Genomic DNA, 18,255 nt, shown 5'->3' on the forward strand with positions numbered 1-18,255 from the left:
CCGGAACATGCTCCCAGACTCCAGGCACCAGCTTCTGCTTTCTGCCAACTTATACCTTTGACTTCCTGTCTCACCCGTTCAAGTCAGACAGGTTCGATGTCAGATCCCTCCACCTGCTCCACATTCTCTACACCTACATGATGCTATCGTGCCAAAAATCGATTAAAAAAATGTTGCAAGTATGTCAAAATGAGTTTCAAATTTAAATAAGTATTTAAAAAACATAGTAGCAAAATGGACTGAAAGATAACAATGAGGCAGACAAAATGAAGGTAGGAAGTGACATGATTGAAAATATTCAAAGTTTATGGAATGTACTTGATACTTTGGATTGTAAAGAACAAAAGCACTGGGGGACAGTTTTTGCTTTTGTATCAATAAGCATATTAACTAATATTATATCTTCAATATACCTGTTTCAAAACAAATTGTAACTTTTAATTTTAGGGCAAAGAATTCATTCTAACAGATGGTAGAATAATTCAATCTGACAAATCTCGGGAGACCAAGTGCATTGATAGTTCCTACTCACTTCACACTGTTGGACTCTATTTAATCCTTAAATTTTCCAACGGGATCACTGTGATTTGGGACAAACGCACCAAACTTTCAATCACATTGGATCCAAGATGGAAGGTAAGCACAATCTGAACGTCAGATGTTTCTATTTATATAATTTACTAATGTGGTCATTAGTGAGCATGAATTAACCAACTTATAATTAATGATGTAATAACTTGGAGAAATTAATATTGTAGTGTTTGTAACGAGGTCAGCCAGTGGACCTCATAGAATATGAGATTCCTGATCAAGACTGTTAATCTGGTTCAATCAGGGAGCCCTGGCTAATAGATAAGAACAAACATGTTAGACATCCTGTTCACTCTGAGAATTGGCTCTGAGGGAGCTAGATCAGTGACAAGAACTCTCCATGTGTAAATAAAGGGTGATGGACTCTGGTCTTTGTGGAGTTATTTCTAATAAGTTGTATTCCATATTATAAATGTGTAATGTGTTTGCTAAACTAATAGACTAAATTGTTTTATTTTAAATGTGTTAAACTTCCAGATGGATAGCTCAGGAACATTTATTGTGTGTATGTGTGAATATTTTTGGTATTGTTGAATAAATGTAATCAACATCATATTTTGCAGTTAATATACTGAAATAATTTATTTTCATCTTAAATAGGCCTTTGGTGTAAAACATTGAAAATAGCTGAAAGAATCCACTTGGCTCTCACAGCAAGTGATTGTTTGAACTTCTAAGTCAGTTAAATAGAATGAATAATCTGAGAAGTTAGTGAATAATACAAAATCCAGGACTGAACAAATTCTGAAATGGAATGGATTGAAACCATCACCTCAAGACACATATAGGCTGTAGTGACAGATCTGCTCCTGACTCCAGATTCCAGCCCTAGCTGCAGATGCAATGGCTGAGATTGCAGAGTGTAAAATTGTAATGCTTTTATTTGTGCTGAGTTAGCCATAGTCTGTTGTGCTGATAGTAATGAACCACAGCTGTATCTCCAAATAATTCAAGAGTTTCATTTGATTTCTGGCCAGATAGCCAAAGGTATTGATGTTAGCAAGAGAGCAGTCAGACTAGTTCAAGCAGAGGAAATTCTCAAAGGTTAAGGCTGAGAAGCTGGTATGTGCAAAACAGATAAACAGGTTATTCATTTGAATACAAAACAAGGATTCAGGGAAAGATAGAAGAATTTATAACAGGAAATTGTGACATCAATAATTAGCGTTTCGTTGACTGGAAACAGGACACTAAAATTCCGTAGAAATCTTTCTGGCCTTCTGCTCTAATTCCTGTGGTGGAGCTCCCGAAGAAATGGAAGAAAATCCAATCTCCGTTGTTCTCCTTGGAGGATTTCACAGTCTCTGAACAAAGTTACAACAAAAGAGCAGAACTCCCCTTTGAACTTTTCAGGAGATGGCTTTTTAAAAATAATATATCGACGCATTTTCTATTACAGAACAAAGTATGTGGTCTATGCGGGAATTTCAATGATGACGTTGCAGACGATCTAACAACTAAGGGGAACTCTTTGGTGACTGATGCTGTAAGGTTTGGAAGCAGCTGGAAATCATCGCTTTCTTGTTCGGATGCAATGAATCAAACATTCCCTTGTGACAGAAACCCCTATTGCTTAGCATGGGCCCAGAGAAAATGCAGCATTATCAAGGATGCTGCCTTTCAAAAATGCCACAAAAAGGTGAGTAAGTGTTTCTTGTCGAAACCAATAAAATAATTTTAAAGCTGTTTGTAAAGCCCATTTTCTGATCTTGTGGTGTGTCTTTTACTAGGTTGATCCTACACCATTCTATGACGCTTGTGTCCAGGAGGCTTGTGCCTGTGACTTGGAAGGGAAATATCTGGGTTTCTGTACCGCTGTAGCAGTGTATGCAGAAGCTTGTAATAAAGCTGGTGTTTGTGTTTACTGGAGAACCCCAGATTTATGCCGTAAGTGTTATTTTGACACCTGATACGTAATTATAATAATTATTAAAATAATGGAAGAAAATGAATGGATATCAGTAACTAAGCAAAGGTCTGTGTGGAGTTTGTACATTTTCCCTGTTTCTGCATGGGTTGCCTCCGGGTGCTCCGGTTTCCTCCTGAGATGTGCAGGTTAGGTGAATTGGCCATGCTAGATTGCCTGTGGTGTTCTGGGATGTGTAGGCTAGGTGCGTTAGTCAGGGGCATATGTAGAGTTATAAGGTGGGGAAATGGGTCTGTGTGGTTACTCTTTGGAGGGTCGGTGTGGACCTGTTGGGCCAAATGGCCTGTTTCTATGATTCTATGCTCATCACAAATTATGGTCCAAAACCTTCCTGAAAATTTACAATAAAATGTACAGTTTCAAAAGAAATGTGTTTTCTTTTGTACTTTATTTGACATAACTTTTGTTTATATTCCATCTTGTTTATGAAGGTCTTGTATCAAATATTAGATCTGCTCTGGGTGTTCTCTTGGGTTTTGGATTTGGAATTGAACTTTACTATTTGGTACAGAAATACAACATTAGCACACAGGGTTGTAACAACGTAGCCCTTATTACATAAGTAAAGACTAACAACTCAGAAGTAGAATGGTTGGTACAGAAGTGTCTACCATATTGCCTCATTTTCTCATCTCCTGATAATCCCAATGCCTCATCTGAGCTGCTCATTGTTTTTCCTCCTGATCTTCATTCATAGCCTGCCCATGACCAAAAAAAAACTTTCGTACTCTAAGTCCTGACAGGAGCACAAGAAATGACTTTAGTTTCTTTAACTAAGAAAAGAAGTTAAACCGTTAAACTCTCTTTCTCAGTACCTATCTGCAACTTCAAACACATTGTCCAATGATGAACCCATCCAATACTCATCTCAAAGATGTCAAGCTCCTTTGATATAACCTTGCATTAGATGTGAGCAAGATCAGGTAAAGACTGCAGATGTCCTCCTTAAGGGCGACAAATGAATCATGTGGGTTTACACATTTGGCAGTTTTCATGGTCATCATTATTGAGGTTAACTTTTCCACTCCAGACTTCTTAATTACATTTACATTCTACTCACTGTTGTGACTGGCTTCAAGACCATGTTCCCTGAACACTAGTCTTAACCACTAAATTTACAATCTAGAGACACTGCCACTACACCCCCATCTCTTCCAAATGGCATCACCAATATCCCAAGTCCACCCATTACCATTTCCACATTCCAGCACAACCTGGAACCCTTTATTTTCATGAAATTTACAGAGTCACACATCTTTTATTCCAAACCTACCAATCCGCCTTATCCTCCTTTCCCATATTCCTGCAGACCTTCCAAATTAAAAAAAACTAAAGTTTAGTGTAGAACTAAACAAGCATTTAATAATAATCAAGGTAATGTAAAATATGAATATGATGATGTAATGACATGTCACAATAAATTGAACATATTTCTACTACTGCCAAATCGAAACAAAATTCAGTTATTCAGCCATATTTAAGTCATGATCCTGAGAGTACATTGTACATCGGATAGTCTAAAGCATTGGTCCAAATTATGTGCTCATTGAAGAACGAATGGTAGTAAATTTAGTGCTCATTGAAGACTGAGGACAGATTTTTTGTGGATGTTTTTACTACAAATTGCAGTAATAGGGAAGCCATTTCAGCTTGGTATCCTTTACAGAGCATCAGTGACATTGTGCACAACTAACTGCATGTTTCTCTTACCTAAATGCATTGATAAATTCTTACTTAATCATAGAGTCAAAATCAGAAAGCGCGATTTAAAATACTTAATTGAAAGTTAAGTCATGTACAGAAATAAAGAGAGGAACAAGATATGGTATTAAGAAAGTGAGAGAAAAGGGTCAGAACAAAAGTGTTAAGATTTTAAAAAAACTTCAACAATAAGTAAACTCTGAGTGAGACTCCACATACGTAAAGTTAATTTTGATGTTAAAGATGCTGCCTGGCAGTAATTAAAAATTCACTTGCATTGAAATGGCTAAGTTTTAATCATTTTTAGAGAAAAAAGTGGGCATCTAGTAATGCAAATTCACATCCTTCATGTATTTCAGTGTCATGCCTCTCATACAAGACATTCTTTGAACTAAGTTTCTGAAGCACTAGGACAAGTCATTATTCCTATATTTAATTATGTCTGAATGAATGCTGGAAGCTGCTGTCTAATTTATATCTCAATAAATGGTACCACCAATGGTCACAACATTGTTCTTACCACAAAGCCAGAGCCAGTTTGGCTTCTGACTTGTCACGAACAGCACCGTGAAAAATAAAATAATCGTGTACAACAAAGTAATGGATCGATAAAGTTGAAGGAAATCACTGATGGTTATAGATAACAATCTTTATTGTATCTTGTAGCTGTATATTGTGACTATTATAACAGTCCTAGAGAATGCAGCTGGCATTATCAACCATGTGGTACCTTAACAACGAAAACCTGCTCAGACCATCACATTGGAAAGAAGTTCTCTGCAATACTTGAAGGTTCTGCTTCATTATTACTTTTTCCCTAATCATTGATTGTACATGAATTGGAGGTGCCGGTGTTGGACTGGGGTTGAAAACGTTAAAAGTCACCCAACACCAAGTTACAGTCCAACAGGTTTATTTGGAAGCACCAGCTTTCGGAGCACTACTCCTTCATCAGGTGTCTTATGGTCCTGCTTCACAACCACCTGATAAAGGAGCAGCGCTCTGAAAGCTAGTGCTTCCAAATAAACTGGTTGGACTACAACTTGATGCGTGATTTTTTTTAACTTTGCATATAAAGTTTGATTTGCAAATGCCAATTTGAGTTTACACCATTTTCTAATTATGAAATGTTTTTACAGTCTATGTAACAAAGTATTGATTTAAAAAATTATTAACTGGTGAGGTTTAAGAGGTTGTTGTTTTTACTACCATTGAAAAAATGTAATGAGTTTGAAATGTTTTTCTGAAGCCTTCTAACAAATTTTAAAATATTCATATTATCACTTTTTAAAATTAACAATAGGTTGCTATGCAAAATGTCCAGAGAATGCTCCTTATCTGGATGAAAACAAAATGAAATGTGTAAATTTAACTGAATGCACTTGTTATTACAATGGGATAATACTGCATCCAGATGAAACAACAAGCAATGACTGTGAAGAATGGTATGTATTAAATACATTCAACTTTTAGCTTACACTGGCACTGAATGAAAGAATGTTTTTTCGAATGAACGTGATGTTTTGTTTTTCTTCCATTAAAACAAAAATCTGTAAAAAAATGTCACAAGAGAACGATTGTTTAAGTATTCAATTAGATAACATTACTAGTTATTAAACTAGTACCAGATATCAGAAATTCAATACAGCTCTGATTCCTTACGAGGCTGTAGAGGTTGGAGATCAAGCATTCCATTGGCAAAATGGAAATAACACTTTTCTGGGAAAAGCTGCAAGCATCAAGAATTTGAGAAAAGTTTAATTGTAAAATGGCAAGTTTATAACATCAAGGAGTAGGAGGTATAATTAGTGAATTTGCAGATGACACCAAAATTGGAGGTGGAGTGGACCCAAAGAAAGTTACCTCATATTACAATGGGATCTTTATAAGATGGGCCAATGGGCCGATAAGTAGCACATGGGGTTTAAGTGAGATAAGTGTGAGATGCTGCATTTTAGAAATGCAAATCAGGGCAGGACTTATACACTTAATGGTAAGGTCCTGGGGAGTGTTGCTGAACAAAGAAGCCTTGGAGTGTGGGTTCATAGTTCTTTGAAAGTGGAGTCATAGGTAGTGAGGAAGGCATTTGGTATGCTTTCCTTTTATTGGTCAGAGCACTGAGTATAGGAGTTGGGATGTCATGCTATGGCTATACAGGACATTGGTTAGATCACCTTTGAACTACTTTGTGCAATTCTGGTCTCCCTCCTATCAGAAGGATGCTGTGAAACTTGAAAGGATTTACAAGGATGTTGCCATGGTTGGAGGATTTGAGCTATAGAGAGAAGCTAAATAGGCTAGGGCTATTTTTCCTGGAGTGTTGGAGGCTGAGGGATGACCTTCTAGCGGTTTATAAAATCATGAGGCACATGGATAGGGTAAATAGACAAGCTGTTTCCCCTGGGGTGTGCGAGTCCAGAACTAGAAGGCATAGGTTGAAGGTGAACAGGGAAAGATTTAAAAGGGACTGAAGGAGCAACTCTTTCACACAAAGCTTGGTGTGTGTATGGAATGAGCTGTCTGAGGAAGTGGTGGAGGTTGGTACAATTACAACATTTAAAAGGCATCTGGATGGGTCCGCGATAAGGAAGGGTTTAGAGGGATATGGGCCAAGTGCTGGCAAATGGGACTAGATTATTTTAGGATATCTGGTCGGTATGGACAAGTTGATCCAAAGAATCTGTTTGTTTTGCTGTACATCTCTTTGAGTGTATGAAATGTCCACTTGATGTAACAGATTTAAGATTTTTTTGAGACAACAACCATGAACATGTAAAATAATAAGACATCTGCTAAATAAATAATTCTAATGGTAATTATCAGGTGAAACAAATAAGAACCTTATCCAGTTTGTATCAGTCTACTTAATCTACTTTGCAATCTTTTTCTAGTGAATGCAAGAATGGGAAAGTCACTTGCCGAGGTTGGTAAATCTTAAAATATTTAATGTGTAATAAAATGAATAGCCCATGGGCTAATGACCTCTGATGTTGCTGAAGTTGGCAGAGTCAGTAAAATAAACCCTTTCAGGCTTACCTTGCCAGGCTTGGGGTTCAAGGAGGAGAACTTGGTACATGTGACATCCATTGATTAAACAGGGTGGCGAGGGGGATCTGTGGTAAAGGAAGCGGGTTGGGGCTGCAATGTACTATCCCTAAGAGCACTTAAACATTCTGAATTGTTGGGCCATCTAACCAGTGATACAGAAAAGGGTCTGTCAAGGCTTCAAACAAAAAAAAGGATTTCAATCTTTCACAATTTCTTTTCATGTGGAACTGAGAGAAGGAATTATACTCATCCCGTTCTACTGCACTGTTGTGGATCAGTGACAGCCCACATTTAAGATTTGAAATTGTGGAATACATAAAATTGTTGCATATTTTATAATAGTAATTACAATGACAGAAAGAACAACATTTTCAGATGCATCATCATTTGTGACAACATTTACTCCTACTACTCCAGGTAGTGGAGTAATAGCTTTTCTTGTCATTTAAAAACAATTAAGGAAGTTTAATTTTCTGTAGTATTATTTTGCATACCTTCTTTCTTGAAGATGTTAACTATGATTTATTTAAGTTTTAAAGAGGTAATATTTTGGAATGACATTTTTGGATTCAAAACAACGAAGACTTCCTCGGCACTCAGTCCCCAGCATCAGTATCATGTATTAGCTGAACAATACAGTATAGGAAAGATGCACACTAAAGTCCTTTATAACTATGCAATACTTGAACAATCAAATTGGATCCATGTAAAGACACATTATTTGTATCTTTATTGTATTTAACATTTGGTGAATTATTAATTCTTACCTGTTAATGAATTTATAGTGCAAATGCTTTTAGTATAATCAAGTATTATGGAAGCCCTTGGGACATTCAGAAATTAACTGCATAAAATGACAGTATTTTATTGTAACAAATGAAATAGTCTGTGAAATGGATCATTTTCATTCGTGTAAACTACAACAAAGGTAAGAGAAAAATATCTACTTTATTTGTTAAACTTACATATTTGAAATATTGTTTTCTTGCCCCTGGAAAGTTGTGTGTGTCAACATTGAGTTAACCACCTACAGTTAGGTGAATAAAAGAGACACTTCAGATCCACTGTGTTTGGGAAGATAAAACTGATCAGCATTGTTGCTCCAGATCATAATCTGAATGCTCCTGTTGGAAGGACATGCAGGTGAACATTGCCAAGGATAGGATTAAGCTCTCCAAAGATAACTCCAATTATTAAATATTGTGCACTACTCATTCTTGGAGTTCATACATGAAGTATTAGACCAGGTTCTTTTAAAGGGCTTCATATATTGAAATTGTTTATCACCCTTGAGAAGGTTCTTGCAGAAAGTAAGAAATCAGAACTATAAAACGTATTAATAAATAGAGAAGTTAAGGCATGTTGCTCCAGTGACTGGAAAGATGCCCACCATTTTGCTATCCCAGGCCACTTGTGTGGCTCAGGGTAGATTACTATTGTGGGCCTGCAATCAGACTTTCACTTCAAAGCTGTTACGACTTGCTATAAAAATGTAACTAATGTTTTAATCATTTTTCTTTTCTGTTGCTGTTTAGCATCATCTACAACAACAGTGAAGCCAACACTTCCATTAACTACAACCAACAGATTTGGTAAATAATGATTAAGTTCTCTATTTTGAGTTGAAGACAACATATTTACCTTGAAACTATACCCTGTAGTATCAATAACTATACCCCATAGTATCAATAACTTTTGTATGATTGCTACATTTCAAATATTACACTTCTTATTTTGAAGTTAATATTTTCATTTTATTGATGGAATTAGAGTTCATTTCTGTAGATTTATGCAAACAATCTGTTCCTTTAAGTATTCTCACCGGAAGTCAGATGAAGGCTGGTAGTGGGTATCCATCCCTTATGGATACATTCATTCTAACAATGAGAATGTATTAAAGCTGTTATTTTCTCTGTTGTATTGATCACACTGTTGCACTAATAAGTGTGACTATTTGAAAACAGTTTGTCAGTGCTCCATGATAACAGTTACGGGCTATTAGCCTATCTTGGATGTTCTAGACCAGAAATTCTGCAGATTCTTCACCAGATCAGATTTGCAAAGACGTTTTGTTTTTAAAAAATGTATTCATTTGTGGGGTGAGATCATCGCTTACCGGTCAGCATTTATTGTCCATCACTAATTGCCCTTGAGAAGGTGGTGGTGAGCTGCTTCTTGAACCGCTGCAGTCCATCTGCTGTGGATTGACCACATGAGGGAAGAAATTGCAGGATTTCCACCCAGTGACAGTTAAGGAATGGTGTAGTTCCAAGTCAGAATGGTGAGTGGCTTGGAGGAGAACTTGAAGGTAATGGTGTTTCCATACATCTGCTGCCCTTGTCCTTTTGGATGGAACTGGTCATGGTTTGGATGGTGTTATCTAAGGATCTTTGTTGAATTTCTGCAGTGCATCGTGTAGATACTACACCCTGTTGCAACTGACTATTGATGGTGGAGGGAGTGGATGCTGTGGATATAATGCCAATCCAGTGGGCTCCTTTGTTCTGGATGGTATCAAGCTGCTTAAGTGCTGTTAGGGCTGCACTCATCTAATGATCTTACTTTCTGCGATTTTAAATCTCGATGGGACCATGGCCCGAATTGCAGAAATTGAGTCATTTGAATAATCAGGTGGTTAACCTATACCTGTATTCATAATGGGGTAACAGTGACACATGCTGTTATACATCAGAACACTCTTGAAACCCTCATGCATTGAAGCTTGAGATGAATGTTCGTTTTTGGCATTTCTTCCACAGAGTGGAAGCTAGAAGTTCATATTTGAGAAAATATTGAATTGAATTGAATTAGCTTTATTGTCACGTGCTCAAATAAGGGCAGTGAAGAATTTACAAGTTGCCACATTACAGCGCCATTTTAGGTACAAAAGCACCTCAGAATAGATTCTTAAGAACAAATTCTGTGGAGAAACACATTAGAAAAGTAAAGAAATTGTTTGGAGACAATAAAATTGGAGATGCTATAAATCTGAAATATTACTAGAAAATTCTGTAAGTATTCAGCACATCAGGTGGTGGAGACAGAAATTATAACAGTTTATACATAACATTTATTATAATGTTTGACAAATGTTCTGAAACCTTTCAGTGTTTCTAGGTTATACGTTTGGAAGAAATAAAGAAATCTAGTTGGTAGCAGTTATGAATACTACCCTAATCAGTTGTGTGTACAGGTGAGACCCTCTTAGTGTATGCATTTCAAGTTGGACTTAATGGTTATGAATTCATTTTTCTTTCTTCAGAAGAGACAACTACAAGAATAATACGGGAAACAACTTCAACAGGTAAGTGATGTCTTTCTTTATGGAATCTTGGACTTCCAGCGCACCTAGGAGACTTATAATTCATCGGGTTGGATTTTCTCTCTGGATTGGAAGTGGAGGTCAGGAATGTTTCTGAGGCTTGGGCCTATCCACGGGAGGAAGCAGTCATTCATCTTTGAATTGCCTGAGATGGTCAATTAATAAGCTCGAGGGCAGTTTCAGTGTCCAGTTAAGGATTGTGATTGGGTTGTTTGTTGGAAGACCAATCAGAGCTGTTCCAGATTCAGAGGAACATCAGGCTCTAATTGTAGTTAGGGAGAGGGACATATCAAAATCCTGCTTTTGAATTTTTAAAATTGTTAAGTTGTGGTCAGGCTCCTATTTGGAGAGAAAAGGGAGACCCTTTTCCAGAGAAAATTATGATTTGGTCCTGCACCCAAAAAAAAAGAGGGTGTTTAGGGTTGTTTGGAATATTGATCTCTCAGCCTGTATGGCTGCTGATCTCAACTGGGGTGATAGTAGTATCATGGTAATATTACTGGACTGATAATATAGGGAGCTAACTAATTTTAAGGATATGGACTCAGTTACCACACTAGCTACTGTAATTGAATTTAAATTCAATGAATAAAATTTGGAATTTGATAGCTAATGTTATGAAACTACCATTATAAAACATAGAACAGTACAGCACAGAACAGGCCCTTTGGTACTCGTTGTTGTGCTGACCTTTTATCCTTCATTGTACGATCATGCATGTGTCTATCCATGAGCCACTTAAATGTCCCTAATGTATCTGACTCCACCATCACTGCTGGCAGAGCATTCTACACACCCACCACACTCTATGTAAAGAATCAAACTCTGATGTCTCCCCTGAACCTTCCTCCAATCACCTTAAAATTATATCTCGTCATGATGGCCGTTTCCGCTCTGGGGAAAAGTCTCTGGCTATCCACTGTGTCTATGCCTCTTATCATCTTGTACAACTCTATGAAGTCATCTCGAATCCTTCTTCGCTCCAATGAGAAAAGCCCTAGCGCCCTCAATCTTTCTTCACAGTCCAGGCAGCATCTTGGTAAATCTCCTCTGCACCCCCTCTAAAGCTTCTGCATCCTTCCTATAATGAGGTGCCAGAACTGAACACAATACTCAAAGTGTGGTCTAACCAGGGATTTGTAGAGCTGCAGCATAACCTCACAACTCTTAAACTCATTCTCCCTGCTAATGAAAGCAAATACACGATACACCTTCTTAACAACCCTATCAAATTAGAAGGCAACTTCGAGGACTCTATGGATGTGGGCTTCAAGATCTCTCTGTTTCTCCACACTACCAAGAATCCTGTCTTTAATCCTATAATCTGCATTCAAGTTCAACCTTTCAAAGTGAATCACTTTACACTTTTCCGGCTTGAATTCCATCTGCCACTTATCAGCTCAGTCTGCTTCTTGTCAATGACCTGTTGCAACCTACAACAGCCCTCCACACTATCCATAACTCCACCTAACTTCATGTCATCGGCAAACTTACCAATCTGCCCTTCTACTTCCTCATCCAAATCACTTACAAAAATCACAAAGAGCAGTGTTCCCAGATCCAATCTCTGTGGAACACCACTGGTCATTAAGCTCCAGGCTGAATACTTTCCATTTACTACCACCTTCTGTCTTCTATGAGTCATCCAATTCTGTATCCAGATAGCTAAAATTTCCTGTAACCCAATTTCTGAATGAGCCTACCATGGGGAACCTTATCAAATGTCTCACTAAAATACATATACACCACACGCACTGCTCTACCTTCATTAGTGTGTTTTGTCACATCCTCAAGCATTCAATATGGTTTGTAAGACATGATCTGTCCCTCGCAAAGTGATGCTGACTATCTCTAATCAAACTATGGTTTTCCAAGTAATCATACGTCCTGTCTCTCAGAATCCTCTCTAATAATTTGCCCACGACAGAATTAAGACTGACTGCTCTGTAATTCCCAGGATTATCCCCATTCCCTTTCTTCAACAAGGGAATAACATTTGCCACCCTCTAATCATCTGGCACTACTCCAGTGGACAGTGAGGGCATAAAGATTATCGCAAAATGTGCAGTAACCTCTTCCCTCACTTCCTGTAGTTACCATTGGTATATCCCATCTGGCCCAGGGGATTTATCTATCCCTATGTTTTTCAAAGTTTTCAGCATATCCTCTTTCTTAACATCAACAGATATCAGTCTGTTTCATGCTGTCTTCAGAAACGTCAAAGTCCCTTTCAGTAGCATATACTAGTGTAAAGTATTCATTAAGGACCTTCCCCCACCTCCTTTCATTCTAGTTGCAAGTTCCCTCCATTATCCCTGATCAGCCCAACCCTCACTTTGGCCATCCATTTGTTCCACAGAAGAATGTAGAATGCTTCAGAATTTTACTTAATACTGTCCACTAAAGCTTTCTCATGCCTCCTTCTTGCTTTTCTATGCCTATTCTTCAGTTCCTTCCTTGCTACCTTGTAACCCTCTAGACCCCTGTCTGATCCTTGGCTTCTCAACCTTAAGTAAGCTTCCTTCTTCCTCTTGACTAGATGTTCCACATCCCTTATCACACAAGGTTCCTTCACCTGACCATCTCTTCCTTGCCTCAGTGGGACAAACCTGTCCAGTACTTGCAGCAACTGTTTCTTTATTAACCTCCACATTTCCGATATGTATTTCCCTGAGAACATCTGTTCCCAATTAAAGCACCCCAGTTCCTGTTTAATAGCATTGTAATTCCCCCTCCCACAATAAAATGCTTTCCCATAAAGAATGCTCCAATCCCTGTCCATGACTATAGTAAAGGTCAGGAAGTTGTGATCACTATCGCCGAAGTGGTGTCCCACTGGGAGATCTGACACCTGGCATGGTTCCTTTCCAAACACCGTATCCAATATGGCCTCCCTTCTAGTTGGCCTATCTACATATTGAGTCAGGAGCCCTTCCTGGACATACCTGACAAAATCTGCTCTATTCAAACTATTTGAACTAAGGAGGTCCCAATCGATATTAAGGATGTAAAAGTCACCCATGACAATATCCTGTTCTGCACCTTTCCAAAATCTGCTGCCCAATCTGCTTCTCCATGTCTGTTGCTAATGGGAGGACTCTGTAGAAAAGTCTCAATAAAATGATTGCTCTTTTCCTGTTTCTGCCTTCCACCTACACTGACTCCTCTGTAGACAAATCCTCCTTGATGACATCCCTTTCTGCAGGTGTGATGCTATCCCTGATTAAGAACGCCACTCCTCCACCTCTTTTACCCTCACTCCATTCCATCTGAAACATCTAAAGCCTGGAATATCCAACAGCCATTCCTGCCCCTCTCTAATGGCCATAACATCATATTTCCAAGTGCTGATCCATGCTCTAAGTTCATCACCCTTATTCCTGATACTTCTTGCATTAAAATAGATACACTTCAAACCATCATTGTGATGCACCTTTGCTCTATCACGTGCCTAACCCTCCTCACAGACTCTTTGCATGCTATATCTAGCTGTTCACTACCTTCTCCACCATCTGATCCATTGCACCGTTCACACCCTCCTGCCAATCTAGTTTATATCAATTCAAAGTCATTCAAAACCCATCAGAGTGTATTAGTTTCCTTTCAGGGCAAGAGATTTGCAGACTTGCATGTGACTTCAGATCTCCAGCAGTGTGATTGATTCTAAAGTGCCCTCTGACCTGGACTGGTAAGCCGTTTAGTTCAAGGGAATTGGAGATGGGTAATAAACACTGGCCTGCAAGACCTACATTTCCTCAAAGATTAAAAAAAAATCTCATTTTGCATATCGGCTATACAGTGTATGCAGCTGGGTAGACTTTTTGGCTTCCAATCTTATATCATAAAAATGGCCTGGAGGTTGTGATGGGCTGAAGAACTGTGAGGCAGGATGGATAACATTTAGCTCCCATTCAATCCTGAAAATCTAGAGAATCATATTTGTGTTAGCTTTCTGAATGAGCTGATCAGTTATTCCCAGTGACCTGCTGTATTTCCATATCTCCACTGTTCATTTTACTTCAAGAATTTATCTAATTTCCTTTGGAAACTTCAATCAAATATGCTTTCATGATATTTTCAAGTACTAGATTCCAGATTATTGCTACTCAGTGTGTATACTGACTTTCAAAATACTTGAAAAACAATTTGGCAGAATTGTTCTTTTTACAACATTGGCTTACAGCCTGTACTAGATTTATTTCTTACTTCCATGACTGGTTCTGCATGAGTCAATATAACAATTGGTTTGGGCAATCTTCTCTTAGCCCCTGACAGTTATAAATTAAATCCAAACTAAAATTATCGGTCAGCGCACCCTAAATGATGCCAACAGTTTTGTAGGCCACGGTCCATCAGTTTGGCATTAAAAACAAGGAGCTGCCTTCTTAGGTAATCTGTGAGCAAATGGAGAACACTGTAACCTGCTACAAGGGCATTTGATCCAACCATGAAAGACAGATCTGTCATGTTCAGAAATAGTAAGAGTAGGCTGTGACATGAAGCAAAAGTGCACATTCTTTAAGCAATAGTACAATTAGGGGGATGGTCTGATGGAGTGTTGAAGGGGCCATCTCCATCCCTCTTCATAATGACTTTATGTATGACTGTCAGATTTGAGCGGTTGTCACATTTGTTCCGTTGTTTGTCAAAAAGCTTTTTCCCCATCAGGATCCTCTTTCCCTTTGTGTAGGCCTGTCATGTCATCTGCTTGTTATTACATTGTGGTTTGTGGACCCTGCTGTTTGTAAATTGATGATTATATTTTCTGGATTATGATTGTGACTACATTTTGAAAAAAATGTACTTAATTGTCTGTAAAGCACTTTGGGATGCCTTGTGGTCCTAAATGTGCTGTTGTAAATGCAAGTCTTATCTTTCTTGTTCTTTTTTTTTCTCTGACGAAGATTGGACAATCTTGTTGCTTGCATATGAGCAGAAAAGTATTATTACCTTACAAAATCTTTGATGTAATCTCATGCTGTGACAATTGTTATTCTGTGTATGACTAATGGGAGAGTACAGGGTGACCTCCGTATCCACGGGTCCGGTTTCCGCGGTTTTAATTACCCGCGGTTTACCACAATCCGAACATATTATAGGAAACGTTCCAAAACCAGGGACCAGGAGGCTGCTGGGGAGGTACGTTTCCCAATGAAATAAATGGGTTCGCACCTATCCGCGGTTTTGGGCTTCTGTGGTAGGTCTTGGAATGTATCCCTCATGGATATGGGGGGACTACTGTGCTGCGAGCTGGCTACTATACAAACAAAATACATTCGTTTGCAATTTGTCTAGAAGCACAAGCCTTGAAGTGCTGTATCCTTGTGTGTACTTCCTGATAAATATCAAACTTAAAACTGGATTAAAAAGTAAATTCTTTCTGCTGCAGAATTGCCTTGCAATGGCATTTGGTCTTCTTGGTCGGATGACTACATAATAATAAATATAGACCCAAATGATTCTGCATCAATTGACTATGTACGCAATGAACTGTGTCCTTCCACATTTTATAAGATTGGTAATATTGAGTGTCAATGCATCGTAAATCCTGAGCCACTCAGTGAATCAGAAGTCAATAAAACCTATGAAGATGATGTGGGACCTATTCCTTCCGACAATGATGATGATTTACTGGATGCCAACCAATGTTCTTACATCAGAATTCGTGCTTGCTGCGAGCCTTCTACAGCATCCCTCACGACTGGCCTGCCTACAACCTCCGGTAATTACAAATTGCCAGCTATTTATCTTGAGGAGAACATGCTTACCAAGGTTATATTAAAGAGATTAAGCTATATGTGGCAATCAATAATACTGATAAGTAGTTGAAACTTTTGAAATGAATATGCTTTTATCACATTGGAGAAAAATATGCTTAACTGAGAGAAAAAATATAGCAAAAGGAAATACATCATCATCTTTTACAAAAGTGACATCGTAGTGCCGTCACCTATAAATTGGATAGATAAGAAAGATTTTTCTTAATCAAATATACTACCAGGTTAAAGCACTCCTACCATTAATGAATATGTTAACAATAATGTGACCATATCAGGATCCATCAGCTAAATATATTGAGGATCATTGTGCTCAGAACAATATTGTTTCTCAAATTTGAATTTTTAATCTGGGAGGAATACTATAGGGGCCTGAATGACCTGGATCATACTGAGAAATCTGGGAAACATGAGTGAGAAAACCAGCAAGGCCTTTTCCAACCTGGTGATGATGTTGTTGTTCTGGGTGTTGAATCATGTTTCTCACTAGGGAGCAGTGAGTTGCCCATTAACAGATTATTGTTTGTTGTCAACCTCATTAACTGCAAATCTCATCTCATTAATATACAACTTCCTGTCCTTTCCTACCACATCTTGAGGAAACTGGAATCTGAGAGTTCCTGACCTGAAAGTCAAAGCAGGTACATGGTAACTTCAGCTCACTGTTTGCTCCTTTGGGCTGCCATTTCGGATATCCAGTAACAACTTCTGAGGACACATTTCAGGAATCCAGCTGCATGTATCCACATTTATGGATGCTGGTATCTGACTGTTGACAGCCTCCCAATCCCCTCATGGCCCTTTTCCATCATACCATAAACCATAGGAACAGATGTAGGCCATTCAGTCCATCAAGTCTGCTCCACCATTCAGTGAGGTCATAGCTAATCTAATAACTCCACTTTGTTGCCTAATCCCTGGAACATTTGAACCCTTGCTGACTTAAAAATCTGTCAATCTGAGCCTTGAATACTCTTTAACAATGCAATCTTGAAAATTTACGGTGGTAAAGAATTCCACAGGTTCACTATCTTGTGAAAGAAGGAATTCCTTCTCATCTCTGTCTTCAATGTGTGACCCTTTATTCTGAGATTATGTCTTGTACTCCTAGTGTCTCCCACAACAGGAAACACCCTCTCTGCATCTACACTGTTAAGCCTTCAAAGAATTTGTTTGTTTCAATAAGGTCACCTCTCATTATTCTAAGCTTCAATGTGTACAGACCGCATATGCAAAATCTCCTTATAAGATAGTCTCTCCATACCTGGAATCCACCCAAATGAACCTTCTCTGGACTGCCTTCAATGCCAGTCTATCTTTGCTTACCTAATGACCAAAACTTGTCATAATATTCTGGGTGTGGTCTGACAAGTGCCTTGCATAGTTTTAGCAAGACTTTTCTCTTTTTGTACCTCATTCTCTTTGAAATGAAGGCCAATGGTTCATTGGTCTTCTCTATTCTCTGTGAACTTCAATGCTAGTTTTCTGTGATTCATACATGACGATCCCAAATGTCTCCAAACAGCAGCTTTCTGTAGTTTTTCTCTACTAAATTATATTCAGCTCCTCTATTCTTCCTGAAAAGTGAATGGCCTTGCATTTCCACATACATTATATTCCATTTGTTTTACCCATCCACTCAATCTCTTTATATCCCTCTGGACAACTCGCGTGTTAAACTCAGTACTTGTCTTTCCACCTCTTTTCTAATCTAGCTAGAGGACGTTTCTGTACTTTGGAGCTGCACTAAGGGGCATCAGTAACTAATATTGAAGTGCCAGTTCAAGAATACTTTGCACACTGGGACAGGCACCCAGCTCACAGACTGGACCAAGCTGCACCTCCGGCGAGTTAACTTGCTCTCTTGCTGCTCACTCATCTTGGCTCCC

The 18,255-nt window shown here is 38.4% G+C and overlaps 1 protein-coding gene across 6 annotated transcripts in view; it reads left to right on the forward strand.

The window, feature by feature from the left end:
* The window catches only part of LOC132826759 (mucin-2-like), a 150,260-nt gene that overhangs the window by 37,208 nt on the left and 94,797 nt on the right, over positions 1-18,255 (forward strand). For all 6 annotated transcript variants that reach the window (XM_060842933.1, XM_060842936.1, XM_060842939.1 and 3 more), the window contains exons 23-30: positions 448-636; positions 1,991-2,230; positions 2,322-2,478; positions 4,886-5,011; positions 5,523-5,664; positions 7,111-7,142; positions 8,803-8,859; positions 10,530-10,571. In XM_060842933.1, coding sequence (XP_060698916.1) covers positions 448-636; positions 1,991-2,230; positions 2,322-2,478; positions 4,886-5,011; positions 5,523-5,664; positions 7,111-7,142; positions 8,803-8,859; positions 10,530-10,571 — 985 coding nt within the window. The remainder of the gene's footprint in view (positions 1-447; positions 637-1,990; positions 2,231-2,321; positions 2,479-4,885; positions 5,012-5,522; positions 5,665-7,110; positions 7,143-8,802; positions 8,860-10,529; positions 10,572-18,255) is intronic.

The sequence above is a fragment of the Hemiscyllium ocellatum genome, chromosome 23 (assembly GCF_020745735.1).
Source record: "Hemiscyllium ocellatum isolate sHemOce1 chromosome 23, sHemOce1.pat.X.cur, whole genome shotgun sequence".
NCBI classification, from domain to species: domain Eukaryota; kingdom Metazoa; phylum Chordata; class Chondrichthyes; order Orectolobiformes; family Hemiscylliidae; genus Hemiscyllium; species Hemiscyllium ocellatum.